General features: G+C 38.5%; 1 protein-coding gene across 1 annotated transcript in view; it reads right to left on the bottom strand.

Annotated features, from left to right (window-relative positions):
* The window catches only part of LOC139736579 (MOB kinase activator 3B-like), a 34405-nt gene extending 7842 nt beyond the window's left edge, over positions 1-26563 (bottom strand). The window contains exons 1-6 of the mRNA XM_071647325.1: positions 26430-26563; positions 14318-14468; positions 11675-11768; positions 10708-10841; positions 9975-10090; positions 8940-9026 (exon numbers count right to left, since the gene is read on the bottom strand). Of these exons, the coding sequence (XP_071503426.1) occupies positions 8940-9026; positions 9975-10090; positions 10708-10841; positions 11675-11768; positions 14318-14468; positions 26430-26462 (615 nt within the window). The 5' untranslated portion in view covers positions 26463-26563. The remainder of the gene's footprint in view (positions 1-8939; positions 9027-9974; positions 10091-10707; positions 10842-11674; positions 11769-14317; positions 14469-26429) is intronic.

The following is a 26563-nucleotide window of genomic DNA, read 5'->3' as shown; positions in this document are numbered from 1 at the left end:
TCAGAGGGGTGAAGGTTCAGATGCGAGTTTCTTCACTTTTTCTCCCTCTACAAATTAATTTGTTAAGATCGCAACTGCTGATCTATAAATCAACAGACATGTACATCGCGTACAGTAGCTCGGTACACGTAGTCGAGAATCTTTATAATCGTGCTGCTGGTACACAAGCTGGACGATACTATTACTAAGGCATACTAATATGTCGTAATGTTTGTTTAGTCATTTTTTTTTTTTTTTTTTTTTTTTTGCGGACTAGCCAAAATTGAATCAGGGTAGTGATATGACAACAGTAAGTGAATAAAGACAATCTGAACTTATTCGTTGCCCTATTGTGATGTGGAGCGAGTTTTACCTTGCATTTTAAAAGGCGAGTTTTTTTTTTTTTCTGTTAGAAATCATGTAACTGATCTCTGCAATATTAATGTACGAGTAGGCCCTTATACCTTCTTACTTAGTCTAAACACGATTTCAGTCGATTTTGCTATGAACACGAGTTCAAGTTTTTGCGTTTGTAAACGGCATTCACTGGTGCTTGCTTGTTTGCTTGCTTGGTACATTTCTGTCATGCGGCTGGCAGTTCGTGACTTACAATCTCCACCTCTCTTTTACGGTCAGCAACGATTTGATAAACAAATTCATAGGGTTCATCAACAAGATGGTGCACGTAACGTGATACAATGCGTATTCAGCACATTGGCGTGGTGGCATAGAAAATCAACGAACAAGCACTAATCTTTTTTTTTCTTTTTTTTTCACGCATCGCACTGTGTCTTGCAAGGAAGGTGTCTCAATGACCCCTACACCACAGACTTTCAAGTACATTGTACAGAGTAACTTTGATCAAAGACAATGGTATTAAGGCTTGCCGATTTCAAAACAGAATGTCCACGCCATGCCTCGTGCGAACAAAAGACGGATTAGGAGGCAACTCATTCACTAACTACCCAGCCCTGTCGCTGCATAAAATTGCACTGCGTCTGGTCGGGCTTACTAGCAATTCCCTCAGAAGAAGGTGACGGGCACTCTCCACAGAACTCTAAAAGAAGTTCTGTGGCACTCTCCCGTTTCGGGACGATTTTCACAACAATTTAAGATAATTTGTGACTGAAAAAAAAAAATCAATTTTGGGAATGAACTGGATGATGACACATTTGCTCCTGCGATAATTGTTCTTGCATGTATTTTGTGCATGTGAAAAAGCGTTCGAACTTTGTTTCCAGTGTACCGTGGAAACTCGATATAGGCATAGGAGATCCTGATATAACAAAATAATACCCGATATAACAAACTAATTTATCCGGTCCCAACGAATTCATTTTCTGTTTTGTGTTGTTTATTGTCTACTGATAAAGATTTCAAAGAACAAAATATGTCTGTCTCAAAGATCTCGTCATAGCGAGTTGCCACGTGTTGACTTTGTATAATTTTCGCGTGGTGTTCGGTGCTGCGAACTTCGGCGAGTGCCTACTCATTGTTTTATTTCCGCTGTTTCTCATACCTCGTTTGGTACGATTTCTTTCGTTTAATGTCACTCTATTCGTTCCCTTTGTTTCGAAGTACCGGTATGTAAAAATTCTTTCAGGTGTCTCGTTGACTGCACATGCATTTTCGTAACGGCGATTTCTCCAATTTGCTGTAGTGTATATATTTCGAAGGAAGTTCGATCCCAGCCTCTTCGGTGTGCGGTGTGATATTTTGTAGTGTTTGTGTTGTTGTCTGAGAGGTTGTTGGTACTTTGTGATTAGTTTGCTTAGGTTTTATCTCGAGTGATGATGGTGGTCGTGTTCCTTAATTTTGATACGAAAAAGGCCAAATGATCTGAGTGATGGTAATGATAATTACCGATGCTGGTGTAAAAGACAGCTTGTTGAGCTACGTGTCCTCCGTCTGATTTCATTTCTCCCTCTTTCACTCTTTCACTCTTCTTCTCTTCCCATGAATGATGGAAAAATACATACATCTCACCTTCGTTAAGTTAAAACTAAATGTTCATTACCAGCAAAGGGAAAAAATAAGGGGAAAAACACGAACGGATTGTATGCGGTCGACACCCCCCCCCCCCCCCCCCCGGCCCCCGTTGTGGGAAATTTCCAAAGGAGCATGCACCAGACCCCAGGTGCTGGCCAGACGAAAGAATGCGCGCACTGGAATTCTGGTAGTAAAGAACGTGTAAATAGCCTGGAAGTTATATCGATGGAAGAACTAGCTCGTGATCTCATGATTCTACGCTACACACCACAAATGGTTCTATATAGCCTATCTTTTTGGCCCATAGCAGAAATATCGAACAGTTGTCTGTATAGTGTATTAAATCAGGCATTTCAAATGTTCACTGAACTATAAAAAGGGATTTGCTAATCACTGGATTCAAAAATATTTCTTCGTATCGAACGTAAACTGTTTACCGTAACCAAGCCATTAAGCACAGCTACTACGGCGCATTCGATCCATGGAACTTGCAGTATACAAACCTCAAAGAAGCCAGAAGCACATAGAGCCTTCCTTTGAACTTGAAAGTAAAACCACGTGTTTCGCACACTGGCACGTCCAAACACAGCGTGGCATTTAGCGATAATCATTGTTATGGCAGACTTTCTGATTTCAGCCATGACGGAGGAAAAGAAACTGCTGTTCGTTATTCATTATAAAGTAAAGAATGGCATTATAAAGTAAAGAAATTCGGCATATATCCTTAACTTTTCCACAGCTGCGTGCAGTCACCAGCTGTCCGAAATACTTCCACAATCCCCTTTTCCGTTTCTCTGTCCAGCGTGTAGGCACTCTCTTTATCTCTTTCTTTTCCTTCTTCCCTTAAATTTGTTTTTTGCTATATTCCTTTCAATCGTATCTCCCTCAGTTTAGTCATGTCATGTTGTTGTGTCTCTGTTCTTTGTTTCATTGTCTTATTTTCTGTATTATGTACATGTACTTGTAATTACAATAAGTATTTTTGAAGATATTTTAGAGTGGTCCACAATCTACAAGCAATGGTTTTTAGTGGACCCCTCAGTTCTCATTTTTTTTTTATCCTTCAAACATAACTTTGTAATTCCAGTATGTGTGCATATCTTTGTAAGTTTGTTGATTACCATTGATCGTTATACTTTGTAATGTATATATGCTTATGATTGAATTTGAGATTTACTTTGTGTTATGTTTTGTGGAATGAAAGAAAAAAATGAAAATGAAAATGAGAATGAAATTAATCAAATCAAATCAATTCAAAATTCAGAAGGTTCGCTATTCTGAAGGTTCGTTATTCCGAAGGTTCGTTGATCCGAAACACGCAAATTCCCTATACCTAGAGGTTCGTTAATCCGAACATTTGTGGCGTTATTCCGGAGATTCGTTAATACGAAAATGAAATTCGGGTATAACGAACCTTCGGAATAACGAGCTATAACCTACTTTGTAGCACGTAAGGGACTATCACATTTTGCTGAAGGTCTCAAAGAACGTATTTAAGAGAAGAAAACGAATCACGTTTTACTTCCAAATCCGTAGTATTTAGAGTAACTTTACACTTCATGAAGACATTGTAAGATAATGATTAATCTTCTCTTCTTTGTTTGCCAGTACAGTAGCGCTTTCTATTCATTAAAAAACAGCAGTCGCCATTCAGAGAGGGACGCCTCGGGACTGCAGAAAGCAAACTAAAATGTGATGAATTGTATGCTGTGACGACGGACATCCAGTCGCTGGTAATCCAGAATGCGTCCGGCATGCACGCATTCTCTACTTCATTCCCGGTCCACGCATTCTGCCTGCACTGAGAATGCCCTATTGTTCCTCCCCTCAGCCTTGTGAATAGAGGCATTCCGTCGTATTCCGAGAATAGGGATTATAAAATCATCTGTTCAAGGCGTCCGGAATGCGTCCGAGAAGGCAGACGCGTTACTGAAACCATTCATTCACGAAGAATGATCGCGGCCTCGTGCACCTCTATCACGATCGTCTTTGACCTTCAAAAGAACGACACGCCGCCCTGTTGCGTTGTGAGAAAGAAAAGTCGCGCCATATTATACACGTTGTATTTCAGTTTCAGTGTGAAAAAAAAATGAGTAAAAGTGTCTCTGGAAACGAATTTCTAACACAGAGATTTTGTTTTTGTTCGATTTTTCTGTATGTTGGTTAGTTTGTTTTTTTACGACATAATACTCGTCGCCTAAAGTTGCGTTTCGTACCGCAGTTCGATACATTCGTATTTTTTCTTGCCTGAATGAGACGCCAACCCTGTTGCTATAGGAGGTACCTATACCAGGTATACTGTCAGGTCTCGACACTAGCGGTGGCCCGGGGCCATCAAAAACGCACGTCGGGCACCAAAATTTCATATAATATTATGAACAATCGACTCCGTAAGATGCTAAAATAAATGTCGGATATTTGTTTTTATTTTCGAGAAATGAATAACGGTAATATTCGACTTTGTATGATACTAAAATTAATGTCGGGTGTTTGCTTATACTATTGGAAATGAATACAGTAAGATTCGGCTCTGGTAGATGCTGAAATAAATGTCGCATGTTTGCTTTGACGTTCGGAAATGAATAATAAAAAAAAATCAACTCCGTATACGATGAAAGTTAAATACCGGATGTTTGCTTTTATACGTTCGAAAGTAAATAGCAATAACAGTCAGCTCCGGAAGATGCTAAAATGAATGTCGAATGATCCCTTTGACGTTCGGAAATGAATAACAGTAATATTCAACTCCGTACGACGATGAAATAAATGTCTGATGTTTGCTTTTATGTTCGAATCTGTAGCAATAACATTTACCGCCGAAAGATGCTAAAATAGATGTCGGATATTTGTTTTTAATTTTGGGAAATTAATAACGGTAATATTTGACTTTGTATGATACTAAAATAAATGTCGGATGTTTTCTTATCTACTTTTGGAAATGAATAACGGTAATATTCAGCTCCGTACGGTGCTAAATTTAATGTCGAGTATTCGATTTTGCGTTGGGAAATGAATAAGGATATCATTCGGCTGTGTAAGATGCTGAAATAAATATCGCACGTTTGCTTTGACGTTGGGAAATGAATAATAATGATATTCAACTCCGTACGATGGTAAAATAAATGCCGGATGTTTGCTTTTATGTTCGAAAGTAAATAGCAATAACATTCGGGCCCGGAAAATGCTAAAATAAATGTGGAATGTTTCCTTTAACTTTCGGAAATTAATAACGATAATATTCAACTCCGTACGATGATAAAATACATGTCTGATGTTTGCTTTTATGTTCGAAAGTAAAAAGCAATAACATTCCCTTCGGCTCCGGAAGATGCTAAAATAAATGTCGAAGGTTTCCTTTAACTTTCGGAAATTAATAACGATAATATTCAACTCCGTACGATGATAAAATAGATGTCTGATGTTTACTTTTACGTTCGAAAGTAAATAGCAATAACATGCAGCTCCGGAACATGCTAGAATACATGTCGAATAATTTTCCTATCTGTAATTTGTCCGTTTGCTTCATGGTTGTGAGGGTAGCTCGTTATAGCCACGCTGGTCTGTAATTTCATACACAGCCCTGTCGCTTTAAAAACGCTTTGTAATACATTATAGGTCCTGCAGTATAAGATCAGTAACTTGTAATCATTCGTAGTGACGTAGAATGCGTTTGTATTGTAGCAACAGCACTGATTTTCATATTATTATTCATATCAGTTCAATTCTATTTGATCCAAAACCGGTTAATTTCACATGATTGGCATTTGAGGACAATCTATGGAACTGTGCAAAAGTATAGGAGACAACATGCTTAGCAGACGATTCCTCCTTTTGATTCCCCTCTCCCTGTCTCATTCCCTCTCAGCTCACTTTGATCTTTCCTCTCCCCAGCCCACCCGACAAAGAAGAAGTTCGGTACAATACAAAAACAAAAACAAAACTAAACTAAAACTAAAACAAACAAAGGAACATGTGCTAGCTGAATAAATGGGAATGATACCTATGCCCCAGCCAGGCCAAGCTTGTGGAAATTTCCATGAAAGCAGAGTGGATCAATCAATAAGTTAGTGTTGCCTGCCAGCAAAGGAATGCGCGTATGCATTCCTTCACACCCCACCCTTGTTGTAAACCACGTGTAGATATCAATTAGACAGTCTGGCCTGGGAGTGGGAGTGAGCCAGGGACATGTCTCTAGCACTAGTCTTGAGTAAAAGCCCCTTTTGAGTTCCTGTAAACGTCATATGATACTGTTTTGTCTTTCTTTTCGCCTAAAAAAAAAGCATATAGCGAACAGACCTCACCTCCCTGATATCACAAATGTTCACGTAGCCATGCAAAAGGATTGATTTATCCCTTCTAGGCGAAAACTGAATTAAATGTCCTTTGATAGAAAATTCGAAATCTAGCATGCCTGGATAAAGACTACCTTGGTACCTTCGCAATGTACCAGGCCAGCTAGCTAGAGCCACATGTTCGATCGTTGAGAGCTAGCGAAGGAAGCAAAACGGTGAGCTAGCCTAGCGGCATGTACGTATACAAAATGCACCTCATTGGTGAAAGCGTGGGGCTGATCGAATGCATTCTAGAAGACAAAGGCTGTGAACCCTGGCAAATTAATCCTGTTGGTAGTGTTACCGTTAGGTTTTAACAGACAATAGAGAGATTAGACAAAGTCACCCTCATTGTTGATGCATTCTCAGTTTCATTCCGGAATGCCCGGCTTATTTCTAGGCCCTGTTAAGCTGAGCATTCCCAGGCGACGGCCGGAATGGGTATAGAATGCGGGCATTCTCGAGTGCATGCCACGAGATAAAAGGTATTCCGAACGCATTTTGGAATACCATCGAGTGGATATCGATGTCCGTCGTGCCTTTAAAAGTTGTTGGGACCAGGGCTCGCTGGCCCTGTGAGAGATTTGACTTGCAACTGCAAATAAGTAATACAGTTTTGCCTGCAAATAAGTAATACAGTTTTGCCTGAAACTTTGCGTTGAATTAGAAACAAACGCAAATTGGCATTGGATTAGTCAAGGTTGCGTTCGATATTTTCCCTACGAAATCGAGCGTCCGCTTAGCAATGAACTTGCTTGTAATAAAATGCAAATTTGCGTACGGCTCGCTCTCGGGCGGGAACTTGCATTTGTTGATGCTTTACCTCTCACAACTACTGAAATTTCCCAAGCTCGGTGCTTTCAGATTATGTGCACTATATACCACGTGTACGCTATGCGTATCGGGGATTTTCGGATCGATATCGGGAGTTGTAGCGAACGAGTAGCGCGAAACGGCAAATTCGCGATTTTTGTAAGCATCGGGCAGCAATTCTACCTTCATACTTAATGCCGAATTTGGTTCGAAACTGCACTGCTGAGGAGCTGAATCATGTCAGAATTCATTTCTGTAACCTAGAAAATCAGTAAGTGTAATTTTCAGGTCAAAACAGTGCGTGGCCCCAAACCCTGTCCTATTGCCGATGGCTTCTCCGCTTTGTCTGCTAGTAATATGTAGCACTTTCTATTCCATTTGATTAGTGAAGGTTGCGTTCGATATTTACCTACGGAATCACGCTTGCTTTTAGCAATGAACTTCCTTGCGTTTAAATGAAAATTTACGTACGGTGCGGGGACTTGCATTTGATGTTTTAGCTCTCACAAGTCACAGCTGTGCTTCATAAAATTTCATCTCAAGCCCAGGGCGCAGATTGTGTGCCCAAGTATACTCGGACGCTGCACTACGTACACGCACGCGTCCGGGATTCGGATCATGAGTAGCGAGCGAGTAGCGCGAATTAAACGGTAAACTCGCGATTTTTTTAAGCATCAAGCAATAGTATATTTATGGCATTTCTTCCTTAATACTAATTGCCGAATTTGGTTCGCAGTTGCATTGCTGAGGAGTTGAATCATGTCACAATTCATTTCTGTAACCTAAAATACATTTGCACATGTATCAGTAGGCCTAAGTGTAATTTTCATGTCAAAACAGTGCGTGGCCCCAAATCCTGGATTGCCGGTGGCTTCTCCGCCTAGCACTAGTGTAGTAGTAGCACTTCAGCTTTCTATTCATTACGAAACAATAGTCGCCATTCAACGAGGGACGCCTCGAGACGCATCGGGACGCATCGGCAGGGTAGAGGGAAGGAGCTTATTTTGCGGACGCAGCGAGACGGCCACCAGGTAAGCTCCTTTTCGTACATGCAACGGTCCATTTGTGAGGGCTCGTCTTTTACAAGTATACTTGGGAGTTAGCCGACGCTTTGCGACGCTCGGCGGCGCCCGCCGACACGCAGTCTAAACTAGTGATTGTACGCCGTCGCTAACCGTCGCTGGGTGTCCTTTGACGTCGGAAATTGAAAGAAATTTGCAGAAGCGTCGCACCGCGTCGCTCGCCGTCCCTAGTTTACCAGGTGCGCCTAAAAAGTTTCTACGACAAATTTTGATGAAAAAACAACAAAACAAAAAGTGAAAAACATGGAAATACATAAGAAATTCAATAAACAATAAAATACATAAGAAAAAATTATGAAGCCGAATTTTTGTTTCAATATCATTGTTGAGGATATTGAAAAGAATATGTTCGCCAAAAATTAGAAGTCTTGGAGCTTTATGTTTTGATTTATAAGCAAAAAAACATGATTTTGCATAAACTAGCATAAATTAATACAAAATACATAAATTAAAGTTTGAAAAATCTAAGTATACAATTTTGTAGATTACATTGGCCTCTACCTTAGTGCAAATTTTCGTGAGGATCGTGCGATCCACAACCGAGATCTGAAGGGAGGCCAAAAAGGCCCCACCCCGGTGGTTTCAAGTCCCTCAAAAAACCCGGTGGGTAATAGGGTTAAGAGTCAGTGGCAGCAGTACGTGCAAATCACAATAATTAACCCATTCCCTTCCCCATCTGCCAACATAATGTGCAATTTATAAATATAAGATTTGATTTTACTTCCTGACAAAAGGCACAACTTACCAATGGTTCTAACTCTCTGTGTTCGACGAGGTTGAACTCTGTGACGAAGAAGTAAAAGTGTTTGTAGCAGGTGTTTATGTGTGCCTCCTGTGAAAAGGGGAAAAAAAATTCATTCAAAAACAAAATGAAACAAACTTGATATTGACTTCTACATTAGCACATTCAAGCCCTGTTTTTACAGACCTTACACATGCAACGTCAGGACAATGTCCGGAAAACGAAATTCTTCGCCTCGGGCAAGAAAACTGCAGGGGAAGGCAAGGGTACCATTTTAACAAACACACACTAAAAGCATTTTCTTGGGTTAGATAAATGCAACCATGTTTTAAAACGTGTTTAATAAGAAATGCTGTTTTGAAACGCCATTCAAAGGGCATTTTGAAAATCTTTTGAGACCACGGTCGCCTTTCTGTGAGTAGATAAATGCACTGTCGTTATATCTCAAGGTTGACTCCAAGCTGTTTCCGGTTGTGTTTTCTAGCCATTACTTGAGTGTGAATGATGAGGCATGTATGGTGGTAGGCAGTTGACCTTAACTTCCTGGGTCAAATGGCGCAACGCAGCTGTGCAGTGACATCACCAATGACAAGACCTTTCTATTCTTTCTTTACACTCAAAAAGCACACACACACACACACACACACATACTCCAAATCTCTGTCTATTTGGGAAAAGGTCCAATGAGTCACATGGTCATAAACACGTGTCCGGCTACTTAAAAATGAAAGTGCAAGAGCTTTTATCGGGAGTGACCTACAGCCAATCAGGACACTGGATTCTGGTCAATACAATGCCACTGCTGTAAGAACTGCTATCATTACACCTTTCTATACAATGTTGCCCTACGCTCCATTTCATAGAATGCTCCTGTCATAACACTTTAGTTGGAATGGTAAGTGCCACACTAACGACAAGAATTCCACTTCTTGATTGGCTGTTGCTACAAAAAGGTGCTAGTCTTTCCTAAACATTATCTATGAAACGAGGCACAGACGTTGCTATATCATCCCAAGTCCTCTGGGCCAGCCCACTCACCGCTCCGATCTCGACCAGCTTGTCGAAGTGGTGGATGTAGACGTGGACAAACACTCTGTGTAACCTGGTCAGAATTTTCTTGCACGTTGGGACAAAGTTCTTGGGGAAACCGACATCTGCAAGGAGAGCATTGTACAGCAACATGAGAGAGAACTTTTCTATAAAACACATTTTTACGTTTTCATCCCAGTCTCACTGACACATGAAGCTGATTTCCCATGTATTTTTCTTTTTTTTTTTCTTTTTTGCTCTGACCTTAAATTTTCATGTACATTAGATTGCTATTACTATCAAATGTAAATATCCCATTTCCAAGATTGGCTTTTACTACATTTTGTATCTACACTGATTTCTTTGTCTGTGCTTTTTACCCTATCACGTTATACATGTATTTGAAAACTTAATATCATTCAACCTGGGTATCCCAATCCCAAAATGAAGTCCTAAACTGCAGACTGCTTGAACAGACTACCTTGTGTGTTCTTATTGCAAAATTTTGAATAGTTCCTTCATAACAGCTGAGTATCAAATGGAAACTGCTCACATCAAAAATCTAATCTGGTTTCTTGTACCTCCCCAAAAAGCTTTGATAAAATGCATTTGTCTACATCCCATGTGGCAAATTAGACAATGTGAAGCAGAAACATGGTCAGCATAATAGTGTGAAACGGCCCAGTCATCATGTGCGCAGGACACTGCAATGTCTCAGAGTTGTTCACACTCAGAAACTCACCAACATTAACTGGAAATAAAGTCTCATTGTTAATGAGATGCTCTACCCAGTCCATGAGATTGTTGATGTAGTCTGTGGCGGGAAGTGCCGTCGGCTTCTTGTACTTGTCACCATCCATCCACATGTACTCGTACCTGTTGACCACAGAATAGATAGATTGAAGTCACTCTTGTGATCTCTAGAGGGCGCTTTTCATCAATAGTCAAATTCTACAGGAGAAGATATTGAAGATGGTGCTCACCAGATATGAACATTTACGCCCAAATTCATTTAAAACTTGAAACACAGTTTTAATCTGGTTCATGGATTATGTAAAAGTTTGACTGCGCAAATGCGTGCAACCCAACACAAACACAGCTTTAATCTAGGTAATATTTGCTTGTATGCCAAGTGGGGAACAGAGCATGGTATGATAAATAGCTCTATCTATGGTTGCCTTCAAGCACTCTCCTTTTAAAGTGAGCCATACCGTACTGAACCCGCGCCAGAGGAGCGCTCAAACACTCCTATAGTGTACCACACCAAACTGAACTGAGCCAAAAGTGGACCACTGAACAATGTGCTTCAAAAAGGGTACCAAAAGCGTACCAAAAGTTTGCATGTGAGAATGCGCATATCAGGCAAATACCTCATAATTCAAAGAGTTTCTCTTTATTTGAGACACCTGTCAGTAGTTCAAGCGCGCCAGGTGAATGACCCTGTTGCTACAAAATGTGTGACCTCCTCTAAAAATAACTCATAATATACGCTTTCTCAACAGAGAGCGCAAACGCATCAAATATTACATAGTACAGTACGGTTCCCTTTGGTTCGGTTCAATTTGGTTTGCTTTAGAGCGCTCAAAAACATCCTAACATGAAGTGTTGTTGTTTTTTTTCCTGGATGGACTGACGTGAAAACTTGGCTGTGTTTGCAGCATCTTGTATTTTCTCTTTCTCTGGGAAAGACTTTTGTACGATGTACTTACTTCGGTCCTCCGCTCATGATTGGACATGTCTCCTTGTTGCAATATTCACACACTGTGCCGTAGATCAGGTTGATTCTGTTGAAGAAGTCGACCACTAGAGGGAGACACAAAAAGAAATGTGAGAGGAGGGAAGAATAATGAAGCATGTGGGCATTTTCAAGGTAATGGGACCCCCCAACGTTACATTTGGTGTTTCGGACATATCCACAGTGCTTTACATTCTAAATGAAATACAATGGCTTTAAGTGATTCCTGAATAATATTTTTTTCTTTAAATGAGTCACTTATATATTTTTTTATTTCTGAAAATTGAAGATGAAAATTTCATGTGAACGTATGTAACCGGTGGACAGACATTAGTGTACTAATGTATGACGGTCAAATTAAGTATCTTCCATGGAAAATGATCCTTTCTTTACTAAATGAACTGATATGGATGATAAGAGATAACATCATCCAAAGAAATCAAATTACCTGTGCATTAAGGTACATTTCTAGAGTTTAGGCTGAACGTATGTAACATGGACGGACAAAAATGTAACGTCCACATCTGTCCACATGTTACATACGTTCGTTTTTTCTACAAGTGTACTATAGTGCACAGTTAATTTAAATTTTGAAGGTGATATTGTATCTTCTTATCCATATCAGTTGTTTTAGTAAAGAAAAGCTCACTTACCATAGAAGGTATTTAATTTGACTGTCATGCATTAGTACACAAATGTCTGTCCACCTGTTACATACGTTCACTATTTTTATGTTTTTTTAAATAAATTTTTATAGATAGCCTGCTTGGAGCAAAATCTGGACAAAGTTATCTCTCCTAGGTGAGCTTTATACAGTGCTAAAGTGTTTGGTGGGTTATTCACATTGGAAACATAAGATTACCTAGTGCCTTTGACATGGACCCCATTACTGTGAAAATGCCCATGTACAAAAAGCTGGTCAAATCTGTCTTGATATCACTGGGTGGATGACCCAAAGACCTATAATGATCAAAAGCATGTATATATATATTTTTTTAACAATCCAATGTGAGTGAAATAAATATTGATCTGGCCAGAAGCTGTCACAACAAAACAAATTCAGCTTGCAATACAATATCATATGACTAGCTCAAGTTTCAGTTCGACAAAGTTGCAAAAGTTCAGTGACCTTTGATCTCTTTACAGTGTAAATTCATACTAATATTATTTGAGAGAGACAGATAGAGGGATGGTTGGATGGACAGATAAAAGGACAGATGGACAGACACACAGACAGATGCCTGAAGGACAGCCTCAAGTCAATGATACAATGCCTCCAACATGTACTTCAAGGCAGTGGTACTAAAAACTACATACAAACGTGTACCTGCAGTGCATTTATAATCAACCCTTCACATGCTCAAGCACTATAAACTGTAACTAGACATGTTTTCACTGTCAATTTGTTTTCATCAGAACTTTATATCATTCCTCCATACTGGACCAAACTGTATTAATACACTAGTAGTTCACAATGTAGCTACAAGCTGTAGCCTTTTCAGGCACGTGTCTCAGTCCCAACAGAAAGGCCACAGTGACACAATGAGGATTAATGGGGATAGGGTACCAGTAATTGTTATTCATTGACAATCAGTTTCAAGATCTGTACCAATCAGTACAGTGAGCTCTCTAGCGGAAGTTCCCAACTGGCGAACAGAGCACAAGGTTTTGAGAGAGCACAGTACACTGTGATTGAGAAGCAATCTCCATGAAAGTATTAATTTACTTACAATACAAGGCAGAAGATGTGAAGAAAGAATCAAATCAATCCATTTATTTTATTATGACACTACTCAAATAGATTTGTAAATGGATGACGAAATTCATACATAAAAGAAACAAACGAGTGAAGAAAGAAAGACACAAACTTATCCATAAATCTAGCACCCTGTAGTCATGACAACCATTAGCTCTTTTAATCAGTTTCAAGCTAGAGCTTCATTGCATAAAATCACATCCAAAATATTTTCAGAAGGGTACGTGAAAGGAGGACAGCTCTGAACTTTTTGTGAGATACTCGGTAACCGCTTTATGAAATGTTCCAAACAATACAATTCTAAGAGGAAGTCAAAGTTTATTTGATGAAAATCATTTTTGAAATGGTCAAGATGTCCAAAAACAAAGTATAACAACGCGATCCTAATGAAGGGCAGGTCCCACCTTTGATGAGGATCATTTCATTTTGGATATATCTCAGCCATTTAAAAACCAACTTTCATCAAATAAACGTTGAACTCTTGTGAGAATTATGACCTTTCATTTTATCTAAGAGGTTTTTAATTACACGCGTAGCTCAAAAAATCATCATTAAAAAAAATCGTAAACCTGAAGCCCTTTTTCAACCAAAACTGTACCATCCCAGTAAACCACCAAACATTGAATTTGATACTGTAAGATATGATATTTTCGCGGCATGAAATTTTCGCAAATTGGAGCCGACGGCCTTTTTCGCGGCATGAAATTTTCGCGAGTTGCCACTAACATTCAATGCGTACAATGTAGACAAGAACTTTCGCATGCATTCTAACTTTGCGAATCTTGGCTCTCGCGAAATTTGTGAAATTAAAACGCATGCGAACATTCCTCATTTTACAGCAATGGACAACAGCTTTCTCACCATGTACCGCCAGCCAGTCGTTGAAATCTTCTTCAGCAGGGAGCTTGACCACTACCCGTAGGTCTAGGCCTGAGTTGAGGGACGCCTGGGCCTTCTTGTGGAGGTTGTACCGCATCGTTCCCTGCTCCACCTTCTTCTTGGGGCGGAATGTCTGCAAGATGCAAGGAGGAACAGCCAGTTAAGTCTTAGCTTGCCAAAGTGGAAGATTTGCTCCATTTCACACACACACAAATGTCACAGAACAGCATGTATAAACAATTAATAGCAAAGTCAAGGTGATGCAGAAAGGGCGGAACTTTACACAAACAGAGAACTATCAAAATCTGTAACCGACTATTAAACGGTTGACCACATTAGCCAGTCATTGTCTTCGAATTTGTTATGCGCTTGTTAATATCTGTTCAAATAAACTGTATTATAACGTAAATAAAACAATCTACAAGAATCTTCAGCCTATTGAAGGAGGCCGACTTTAATATAAACCAGTACAGGGGTTTACACCTCCCCGACCAGAAGAAGAAAAAGAATCAGATCTGTAGGGTTTGTCTTCTGAATGCCTTATTTGGCTGAACAATTTAATAGCAAACCATCACAACTAGACATTACTGTTTAATCTCCACTTTTAAACCCGACCCCCCCCCCCCCCCAAAAAAAAAAAAACAAAACAAAAAACAAAAAAACAAAACAAAACAACAACAACAAAATAATTTTATTATTTATTACATGTCTTATGGAACCCATAACCGATGAAATCATTCACACAAGCTTTATTTTGCTATGGTACAGTGTTGTACAGTATGTCTTTCGTGAATTCAAAAATCTGCTAGAAGAACTTGAGCTGAAGCAGAGTACAAATTTTGTAAACATCCCACCTGGACATGCCCTACCAATGTCCAGTGGGTAAACACGTATTAAAAGGGATAGAGTTTCCAAAGAGTTACTGGTAACACAAAACATGATGGCCTCAATAATGCTACATGTACACACACAAGTCATTAGAACCTGTACAAAATGATCCTGTTTAATAGCATGCACTCATTTCACGTAGAAAACAAACAAACAAATCACAGCATCAAGCCCCCCCCCCCCCCCCACCACCCCAACAAAAAGAATAAAAGAATGCATGCTAATTAACAGAAAATAAAAAACTTGTTTCTGTTACAAATACAATGTACGCTGGAGTTTTTAATAGGGCATGTGGTATTCTGTATAGCATGAACAGCAAGCTTTCGGGCTTTACTAGCAGTCTTCTATTCTATTACATGTACACGTACAATTTGTACAAAAGTGTATGTGCATGCACTGAATGTTTGTTAGTTAGTTTTGTTTGTTTGTTTGTTTTTTAAATACATTGTAAATGGCACCCTTTCCTTGAAAGTTAATACAAAACAGACTGTATACAAATGTATCTTCATTAATACTGTACACAGTGAGGCAGAAGAAGGGCTAGTGAGTATTATATTTCCAGATGGATACTGTGTGCTATATTACAGTGCATATTATAACTTATATAAAAATACAGTACAATTGGGTACATTGTAGGCCTATACATACAAAGTTTGTACATTATAATGTTATATGCACAATGTTGATTGTAAAACCATGATAATGATTCCAGCATCAATATCTATTTCATATTAAAACAAATGAAAGTACCAGAATCTGCATTTTTGTCACCAAGCATACAGTAAGTACAGGATACAGTACAATGGCTATTAAAACATTGTGCATTTTTAAGGGACACCCTATACAAGGATGTATTCAATAATACATTGTGCACATGTAGGCCTACACCAGTGCAAACAGACAGTCCTTCAAATACACCTGATACTGAGTGTCATAGTGTATACATCCTGTATCATAGAGGTACCATGTGTGGTACATAACTTTCTCCACATGATGATTTGCCATGAGCCACTTAGTCTTAGTTCAAAGCTGTGGGCTTTTTTAATTTTACCCTGTATCCTAAGAAAGTGAATAAACATAAGATGTGCATTGAGAACATTTGATTTACACCAGAATGAATGTCTCGGTAGAAATAATAATATTCCCTACAGCATGGTACACTGGTATTTCACACATAAGATTTACAACCCTCTTTTGTTTGTTTGTTTCTTATTTACTTGACAGGTTGATTGTGCTACAATTAACACAAACTGGTCATATTTCCAAGCATGGGGTAATGTGGTACAATGTAGTGTACGCTCTTGCATGTACATGTGACTCTCAGCAGCAAATTGGACTCAATGTCACGTTCATGCAGAGAAACATTGCATTTGAGCAAAGCAGAACAACATTAATAGACAACTTGTAAACATTCTAGACTAATATTTCTCTTTAATATTTCACACGACATGAAATTGTGTAGTTTTTGTTCGTGTACCATAGCAAGTACCATACTGTACCTCCGGATTATAAATGAGACATGTTTTGCTTCGTTTTTTAATTTAGTTCAGCTTTGCTTTGCTGTTGTTTTTGTTCTTGTTATTGCTGTTGTTGTTGTGTGTGTGTGTGTGTATGTGTTTTTGTTTTTGTGTTTTGTTTTTGTTGTTTTTTTAGGGGGGGTTAATATTTACATTAGAACCATTTCTGATATCTGAAAATACAATAACATACTGTACATATGTTGCAGAAAGAGGCTTTTTTTTGTGGGGGGGGGGGGGGGGGGGAAGGGGTGGGTGGATTCGATCCTGAATCAATCGGCAACATACATGTACTGTGATGATTCAAATGCTATAGAAAATCAATACAGGATTGTCTTTAGTACGAATGATCACCTGTTCCTGTAGCCCTGATGTGTTATGTACGAAGTCAGATTGACAGGGTTATTAAACTCTGTTGGGACTACAAATTGTATACTGAAGGGCTTCTAAAGCAGTGTGTGGATGATGTACGTTGTAAAACACACACACACACACACACACACACACACACACAAATACTGTATACAGTGTGACACATACAGCAGTTGTAGGTACACATACACTGTACACTGTACAACGTCTTTTTCTAGGAATGGTTGGTTGGAAGGGGAAAACAGGATCATAATTTTGATGGATTTATCAGAGAAATTCTCGCTGCCTCCACCTCCTCTCACCCAAATTTGGCCAGGCAATCACAGGGTGGGTTTACACCGGAGACAAAGAGAGTCCTTGTCACTGAATTCAGAGTGCAGTAATCACACAGGAGGCAGATGTAGCCAACAGCCTTTTATACAGGGGCATGGAAGACCCAAACATCCATTGTATAGGATGCAAGAGGATGAATGGTATAGAATCATATACCATTCTCTCCATTCGCCTGAAGTGCTACAAAAAAAAAAAGTATTCCATGTATACAACTTCCTCCTGTTTAGACATGAACTCAACCAAAAATAAATTCCATGTTGTGTATAATGTTTTTTTAAATTAAAATTATTGCAGTCTTTATGAGAAAGCAACTAGCATATTTCTTTTTTTAAAATAGCATTTGGGTTTTTTTGTTTTGTTTTGTTTTTGTTTTTGATGTTTTTTTCTTCTTTTTTGTTTGTTTGTTTGTTTTTTTTTTTTTTTGGGGGGGGTCTTATTGGTGTTGTTGTGAGATTATCAACCAAAAACATAAAATACAATCAATATGTTTGCACACAAAACAATGACTCAAGAGAATACCTGATTATGACATGAACTCATTACGGTATCTATGTACTCAAAGTAGACAAACTGCCACACTTCAAGTTTTCATTTTCTATTCCTGCGCACAGTTTCGTCTTGGTTTTAAATGTCAAGGAAACTGAAGTGTGTGGGTCGACAAAATGAAATTCTACACTTCAGGCAAATTGATCTTCTGCAGTCCACCACTGCTTGCTCAATATGTACGTATGTACAGTGTCACACACAAAAACACACATCATTCAATGGCTTCATATGAGGAAACCAGACTTTTGCCTGCTAACCATAAAATTCATTAAATAAAATTGGAATAACTGGGAGAAAATCATGCAAACATATTAATCTTCACCTATTTCCCATGCATCACTACTAACTAGTGTTAAAAAAAAAACAAGCAAAGTTTGAATGATGCTTCTTCTTTCCTACATGTAAAGAAATACATGTCTTTAAAGACATGTATGTTCCTGTATTTAAAGGGATCGTACAGTTCTGGTTGAGACCTAATTTCAGGTTTCTAACATTTTTACATGTAGGTGAGATAATGAGAAATCTCATATGAAATATGAAAGAGCATGCAATTTTATGAGGAATTCAACATTTATTTGATAAAAATTGGTTTTGAAATGGCTGAGATATCAAAAAAAGAACGATTCTAATAAAGTGTGGGACCCACACTTTGTAACCATCGCTTTGTTTTACTTTGTTTTTGGATGTTTCAGTTATTCCAAACCTGATTTTCACCAAATAAACTTTGAATTCCTCTTAAAATGGTATGCTCTGTGCTATATCATAAGTGTTTTCTTGGTACAATGTATCTTGCAGAAATTCGAAAGCCTATTTCTCATCTCAACCAAAACTGTACTATCCCTTTAACACATAAAAGAAATAGTTGAGAGCTACATTGTACATACACTATGCAGATTACTGGTACATTCTGGAGATTAGTGGTTGCTTTAATTCTTTAGTAACTGAACCGCCCGAAAACGCCCATCTTTATTACTCCCTGAAATGCCCAAAACTGCCCGTTCGCTTTTTTATAGTTTTATGCTTTACCATTTTTACTCTTTTCATATAGAATACATTTGTATAAAAAAAAATACAGTAATTTGAAAGAGGTCAAAGGTCAACAAAAGTATGTCAGAATCATTTCTGTGACACAACATTCTCTTGGTATCAACAGTCTTTTTTAATAGGCTTTCAAATAAACATAACTTATAATAGACAAAAATAAACAGGCAGTGAGCTATTTTACATCATTTTAGAAAGTTGTCGAAATGAGAGCAATATTGCTGTACCTTCCAGTGAACCACAGGCCATTATGTACAATGTATGGAATCTTCAAATGCTACAATTGTATTTACAGGGTTATTAAAATACACCCAGTTTGTCTGGAAAGCTGATTGAGGATAAAATGTGTGAATTTCCAAGAGAGATAACTACATGTATAACATTTTGTTAGGGCACAGACTGGAAGATTGCCAATCAAAAGAAGAAGTGAAGGGGAAAAACTGGGTGAACAAATTTATGACTCCTTCAATAATATTTACACATTATACAAAATTGTACATGTAGGTATTTGAATGGCGTGTATCCTCTGGTCATTAAAATGTACATTAGTTTACATTGGCATGACGTTCCTAACCTTAATGTATAGCCAATGAGGTAAGTCGCCTAGAACCTCCTTGGTATAGCACATTAAACTTTGACGATGCACTTGAAAGTGAGCTTTCTATATCAAAGATTAGACAGTAATTAGAACCACAAGATTTCGTCAGGGTTTAAACGCTCTGCACCCGGGTCCCCACTCATACATGTAGTTAATCGTCATGTATTTACATCTAAACGATAAAGTTCAATAAACTACCCGGTGGAAAGTTAGCATTATTATCCTTTCCCACACAGCTCCTGGATCAACCTAAAGTACAAATGTACGTGTTGTACACTACTGCAACGTCACACACAATATTGGGTTTACCACTAGCTCTGTGTGTGCATAATTCTTCCTATTTCTAAATAGAACTGAGGTTTAATAATTCAGTGGAACTTTTGCTCGAATATTTAATCTTTAAGGTTAGGTGCTGTGGGAGCATAGTTGTAATTCATCATAAACTTTTATCACTTAGACTACAAACATCGTGTGAAGTACACTGTATGTGTAACTATCATCTGGTGTCGAAGGTTGGAGTGCTGTCAAGCTACGTAGAAAATAATCACCTTGTACCAGGTCTATTCTGACAGCTTTATGAATGTACTATAAAACAATATGAACATGAAGGTGTGTGTGAAGCAGACTGGAGTCGGGTATGGGAGTGCATGGGAGTTTTGAGGGGGTAGGGGTAGGGGTACAGGTGGTGGGGAGGGTGGGGCAGGTACAGTGGGTTGGTTGTAATGAGAGATGAGAATAAGAATGCTGTATATGGGGTAGGTATAAATTGAAATACAATTACTGTACAGGTAAGTGTGGTGTGTTGCAAGGTATGGCAGTAGCTGGAGTTATTAGTACATATCGCTGGTGGGGTGACAAGACCTTGTATCTGCAATTTTGGGGAAAATGACTATTTTTAATTAATGGTCAAATAATGCATTAAGTGATGTCCTGTCCAAATCCCAACTGCCTCACTCCAAAAATGAAGCCACCACGGCATGTCAAAAGAAAGGCTTTCCCCTTCACCACGGTGCTTTGGCCGCCATGTTTTTTTGCTCTCCTGAACATTTGACATTTTGTAGATCTATACGAGGTCTTGTCGCCCCAGCGACGATATGTAGCATGAGTTGCATCAAATCACCAAAGAAACAAAACAAAACAAAGCAAGCAAAATAGCAAACATTGAAGAGGTTTAGAAGAAAAAGGAAGCCTCCTGCAATGTTGAATAGAGGCCCTGGGGAAGGGATTAAACTTGAGTTCAACTGACTCGAAGAAGAGGAAGAAGAAAACAGAAAACAGAGTGTACCTGCATGGCATGTTTATTGTTATCTACAAAGTGTTATAAATATGTTGGTGCATGCACCATTTTATTAGACCCTCAACTACAATGTGTACACGTAGCTTGCAAAATTAATACATGTTGTACAATCGCGTACTTGGATAAATCAAAGCTCGATAGAGATGTAGCATGGTGGCCAGGGGCCACCAGAAAGATGTTAGGCTACCATTTTTTAAGAAATGATATATTTTGGTGGCCCAATCGGACTAACAAATATTTGTGAATGTATACATTGTTTTGGTGTGTTTCTCTCATCCAGAACAGGGGAAAATAGCTCACAGCTCAGTGCTTGCTATCATTCTAAACTGCACACATTTCAGTGAGGTACTGCCAACCAGGCTTGCCAAATCGCTACTGGTCTTCATTGCCAATTCAGTTTATTTTTCAGCCACGACTGGCCAAGTCATGTTTTTCTCCGGGCCAAATTACAGCCCTATCTAAAAATGCAACCCGGTATGCAGATGGACCCCTGGAAGATGAATAATTTCATGAAAAGATGATGCCACGAAAAAATCATATTTATGCTTCCAAGTGCACTTTAAGTATTTGCATTGAATATCAATCCTGCCCAGTTTCATATAATCATCATGGTTTACTTTATCATTTTGATGTTTGTGAAACATTTCCATATGTTTGTCTTCATCTTTTCTGGCTACAAAATTTCATTGTCAGGCCACCAAAGAACGAAGTTTGTGTCTTGCCTTTGACTACGCGGTACTCAAGCAGATCTGTGAAATGAACCCTTCTTTTTTAGAGTCAGAATAGATCGTAACCCGATGTTGAATCACTGAGTACAGTCAAACCTGCCTCGGTGGTCACCTGTCTATAGTGGCCACCTGTCATATACGGCCACAAAAAAAAACAAACAAACAAATTCTCTCCAAGAGAAACATCATGTAAGTGACCCTGTTAATAGCAGCCACCTGTAAATAACAGCCACTTTTTTCGCCTCCCTTGAGTTGCTGCTCAATGGAGTGTATGATGTGCACGATTGTACAGCTCTACAGTCAATGTGTACATGACAAATCTCATTTCGAGCTATTGCACAGTAGCGGGATCACTATCTGGACATTTCCACTGCGATAGAAATCTCAAGATTTTTGCCCATTGGATGAGGACACAAAAATCCCCCTTGGTACACGTAATTGACGAAAATCCGCAAATCCCAAGAAATCTTGTGTTTATTTTCGAGCTACTGCGAAAAATTTGCCCTGCAGCAACCATGTGAATGCTGGAGCAAATAATCACGCGAGATTTTATATTCCATCATTCAAAGCGCACGTTAAAACAGCACGCTCAGCACACCACTATGACGCCCAAGAAAAGAAGGGAGAAGAGAAGCGCATGGTGTGAAGCGCACTGTGTACAAATGTATGCGCCAGTTTGGCAGATTTCATGCAAGCACAGATTCGGTGGCAAACTATCGCGATTGGCAATTAGTGGAATATTTCTGTCCATGTGAATGCTTGCAACAAAACAAAAATCTCCAGATTATTTGGATTGCAGTTGTTACCCTGCTGACTTGACTGTGCGTATGCAGCTAGCGCAATGGACAGTGCTGGTCATTCAGTCTACAATGTATGATGCGTTCTGAATTTAATTAATTTCCTTCTAGCCTCTGATAGGCCTATCTCCATTTATTCTGTACAAGAACTGCCACGCTCAGTTGAGTAGACAAAAGCTCACACTGTACATAGTTACATTATGGCATTCTATTCACAGCCAGTTTCTCTTTTGATGGTACTGTAACTGGATACAGTGTAGTTCTGTTGAAGTTAGCTTGTGTGGTTTGGGGAAACGCCAACATTTTCTCTTTCATAACTTGAGACAAACAAAACAAAAGGAAACCAAAGAGAAAGTCCAAGCTTAAAAACAGGAAAAACAAAAAACAAAACCAGAAACTCATTTCTTCCGAGAAATATTGCAAACACTTTCTAACTTTGTGTGTTCACATTGAAGATGTTGATTAAGGAAAGGCATGAATCTTCAGGAAATAATGTTTAATACACTTTAACACTTTGTCCTTTTGACCTTTGTGTTTTGTTAACCTCCTATTGTATTGGGTATTATTCATAAGCCAAAACTGCTAATCAAATTTATGAAAGTTGGAAAACTATTCCCTGTGCTATGTATCTAAAAAAAATAAATAAAAAAATTGAACAGATCACATCCATGAGGTACACGTTACAGAGTCATGAGCTCTCGAAGTCAAGAATACTTTCAAAATACACACTTCCTGTCAAGTTGGCTAGTAAACATTGATGCCGCCTTAATCAAGATTTATAGCCCTGAACAAACTCAGACAGAGTGAGAGTCGTTTCATTACAATTTTTTCCTTTTTTTTTTAATTCATTTTTTGCGACTACCATGTACAGGCTCCCGTCCTGCTCCAAAGGAGTTTTATTCATCGCGATGAGGATCAGGAAACGACAAAGGGAAACGGACAAGACACCACTTCCGCGGGACTGAAATCAAATCCTCTAGACTTCGTACACAATTTTATCATACATGTAATACGGCAAAGGAGGAAGTCAGACCCACACCAACAGTGGTAGGGGGAAAATTCATATTGTACAATGCATAAAGGCGTCTTTAACCAATTGTGTTTTTTGAATGCTGATCAGCACTGAAAACCTTATAGAGCTGTATACACAGTCCAAATTTCCCTGGCACGGAGAGGGTTAATAACCATTTATGTGCTAGTGCACTTTAATGCAGAGTGTACGTTGTAGTTTTAGTTTTAAATATTAAACTTGCTATGCATTTTCCTTGGCATTGAGTATTCCATCCAAACTTGAGATTCCTACTTTATTGTAGCTCACTCAGGTATAGCAATGTGTCTAGGAAAGGTTATTTTGATATTATCACAATATTTAGGGATTTATATCTTAGGGGATTAGGCAAATCTCTATTCACTGACAATGATTACAATGTACAAATGTAGTTACAGTAACTACCATGCTTCTGCGGAAATTTAATACATTGTAGGTTTTAGGTATTAGAAAATCTCTTTTAATCACAATGATTACGAGTGGTTAAATACAAGACTTTCTACAATGTAGTGTGGGAATCCGTGAAGAAAAGTACTTTCTTGGCAAACAAAGTACATGTACAGTGAAAGTCAATAGCATTCATGATTAATTTCACATCAGAATCACCTATTGGGTGCAACATTGGATTAAAGCTGCAACTTGGAACATTTGCTTTCATACCCCATACCTACGCAAATCAAAACAGCAGGCCATTTCATGAACAAATTTCTGTACAGGATTGTACGTCCACTGATGTTGTCCCAAAACTACAACTTGTGCTTCAACTGGAGTTTAAGAAAAAATCTTTTAGAGAAAATGAGTCATCTTACAAATTGTAACTGTACAAAAATACTCCAAAGATATCACAATTTGCTCTTGCTTTATGTTGTACTTCCTGTAAAAAGCATGCCTACATACAGTATGTAGGTGCTTTGTGTACAATGTACGTATGTAATTGAAACTCACTATAAAGTTTTTCACACTAATTGCAAGCAATAAAAAAAAGAGCCATACAACATGTACATAAGGTTATGCCTTCAGCTTTGAAAATAAAAAGAGTAAAATGACATTTATTTGATCATAAAATGTACATACCCATTCTAAACGGACAACAATAAAATCAATGTATCCATGTACCTGGTAAACACTTTTATAGTGACACCCATCACAATAAATAAACAGCTCCAAAACATTAAACATTTCTACATTCTAAATTGTACATTAATTTTAATGTCTAGTCAAATGACAGTATGTGAATCAGGCCTTCACAACAATTATGTGAGTGGTTATATTCATGATCACGGAGTCCAGCAATGAAAGGAGAAATGTTGTATGATGTCAAGATCAGGATTAATAATTTTTGATTTATAAGCAATCACATGAAATTGATTACTTGCACTAAAATTTGGTATTAACAATCGACAGTGAGCCACAACGTAATGTCCATGGGGAAGAATTTGCAATTTTTGACAGCAAAACTTGTCCATCGCTGCACTATGTAAATTCAAAGTACTTTACAGCAAGCGCTGCATGTGCATCACCTTTGATCATCTGCTAGTGCTACAGCATTTGTTTCCATAGCGCGCCACTTGAGAGTGCACCGCCGCACAGCCAACAGCATGACCTTTGAATGATTAAAAGTGCAGCGATTACCATCCACGTATTAACTTCTGCCTCTATTAACACCAAGCAGATATTAACTATGCAGAGAGAAATTCTCTTCGGACTGGCACAGTGTGCAGACAAAGTAATAAATCTTTATTCATTTCTGTACGTTATAAATTGCTTATACAATTTGTAACACATAAAAGTGAAGAAAAAATTAAGATTACAATTAGTTGTATGTACCGATGGCCAATACTGTAATTCTACTCTACTCTACAATGATGTACCATCTATAGATATGAGAGTAGACAGAAAAATCTGTCTGTCCGGAGGAGTCTTTGATAAATTTTTTGACTTTATCAGGTCTAGGAAGAGGGGATTCCAGACACAGTCTCTGTGGAACATACAGTGTACATACATGTACACGTATCCCGACGACCAGATACAGACCGATCTTTCAGTCAAGTCCGAGTTACAATTGTACCACACATACACACTGATCACTGTAATACTACGATCATGTAATTCACTCAAAGTTTGTGTACACTCATACTGACCCTTAGCCTAAGCCTTAGCTGCCACGGTTAACCCCACAATAACAGTCAGTGGTGGATCCTTTTGTACAGGAACTCATGGTAAATTCATCATGGTAATTAACATTTACTAAATAAATAAATTTTGATTGAAATATTAGCCATTAACTTTAGAATTGTAATGATAAGTTTACAAACAGATAGATCCAGAAATAGTAGAATTAGGCTATTTCTACACCATCGTTCATGTCCACGTTCATGTAATGTGTTCAATTGGTGTTAGATTAAATTTAAATAAACTTTATATTAGGCCCTACACGATGTTATTGTTAATAAGGATGCCCGTCAATAATATGTTTGGTTGGTTTTGTTGGAACATCGGTCTTCGTCTACAATCAATGTAGTTTCTAACGTTACAATGTACATGTAACCAAAAACGTTTACTCATTCACATAATTGCAGCACTCAACCACGTAGAGTGGTTTTGGATTGTGATCGCTCCCAATTTTCCCATTCGGCATTATGTCAACTTTATTCTGGTCAAATCTGCCTCTTTAGAATGCACTGTAGAGACAATAGACCCTACAATTTAGTAATCGTGTCGAACAGCGTAGGGCCTAGACTCACTGCTACTGTACTGGCGTGTTGAATCACATGGGCCCCTTCGAACTGCCACAGCCATCGTGATGTGATCGCTGTGTTTTGTTGGTGCGAGGTCTCACTTTAACTGCCCTAACTTCATCATGCTGCATGTTACTAGAATGAGATAAAAATAGAAGATGTGGGTGTATTCACTGGTATGTCATACTCACTTTGTTCTTGGCGAAAAATCCTGAAAACTCCATGACGATGTTCTTAACTCGACTAGGACTAGCACCGATGAAGTTGATTTTTCAGAGTGAATCCTTATCTTCGTCAGTGCACAATACACAGTAATTAGTACACG

The sequence above is a fragment of the Diadema antillarum genome, unplaced genomic scaffold, assembly GCF_040938485.1.
Source record: "Diadema antillarum isolate AM-2024a unplaced genomic scaffold, OU_Dant_1.0 seq00000656_RagTag, whole genome shotgun sequence".
Lineage (NCBI taxonomy): Eukaryota > Metazoa > Echinodermata > Echinoidea > Diadematoida > Diadematidae > Diadema > Diadema antillarum.
This window is presented reverse-complemented; position numbering and strand designations above follow the sequence as displayed.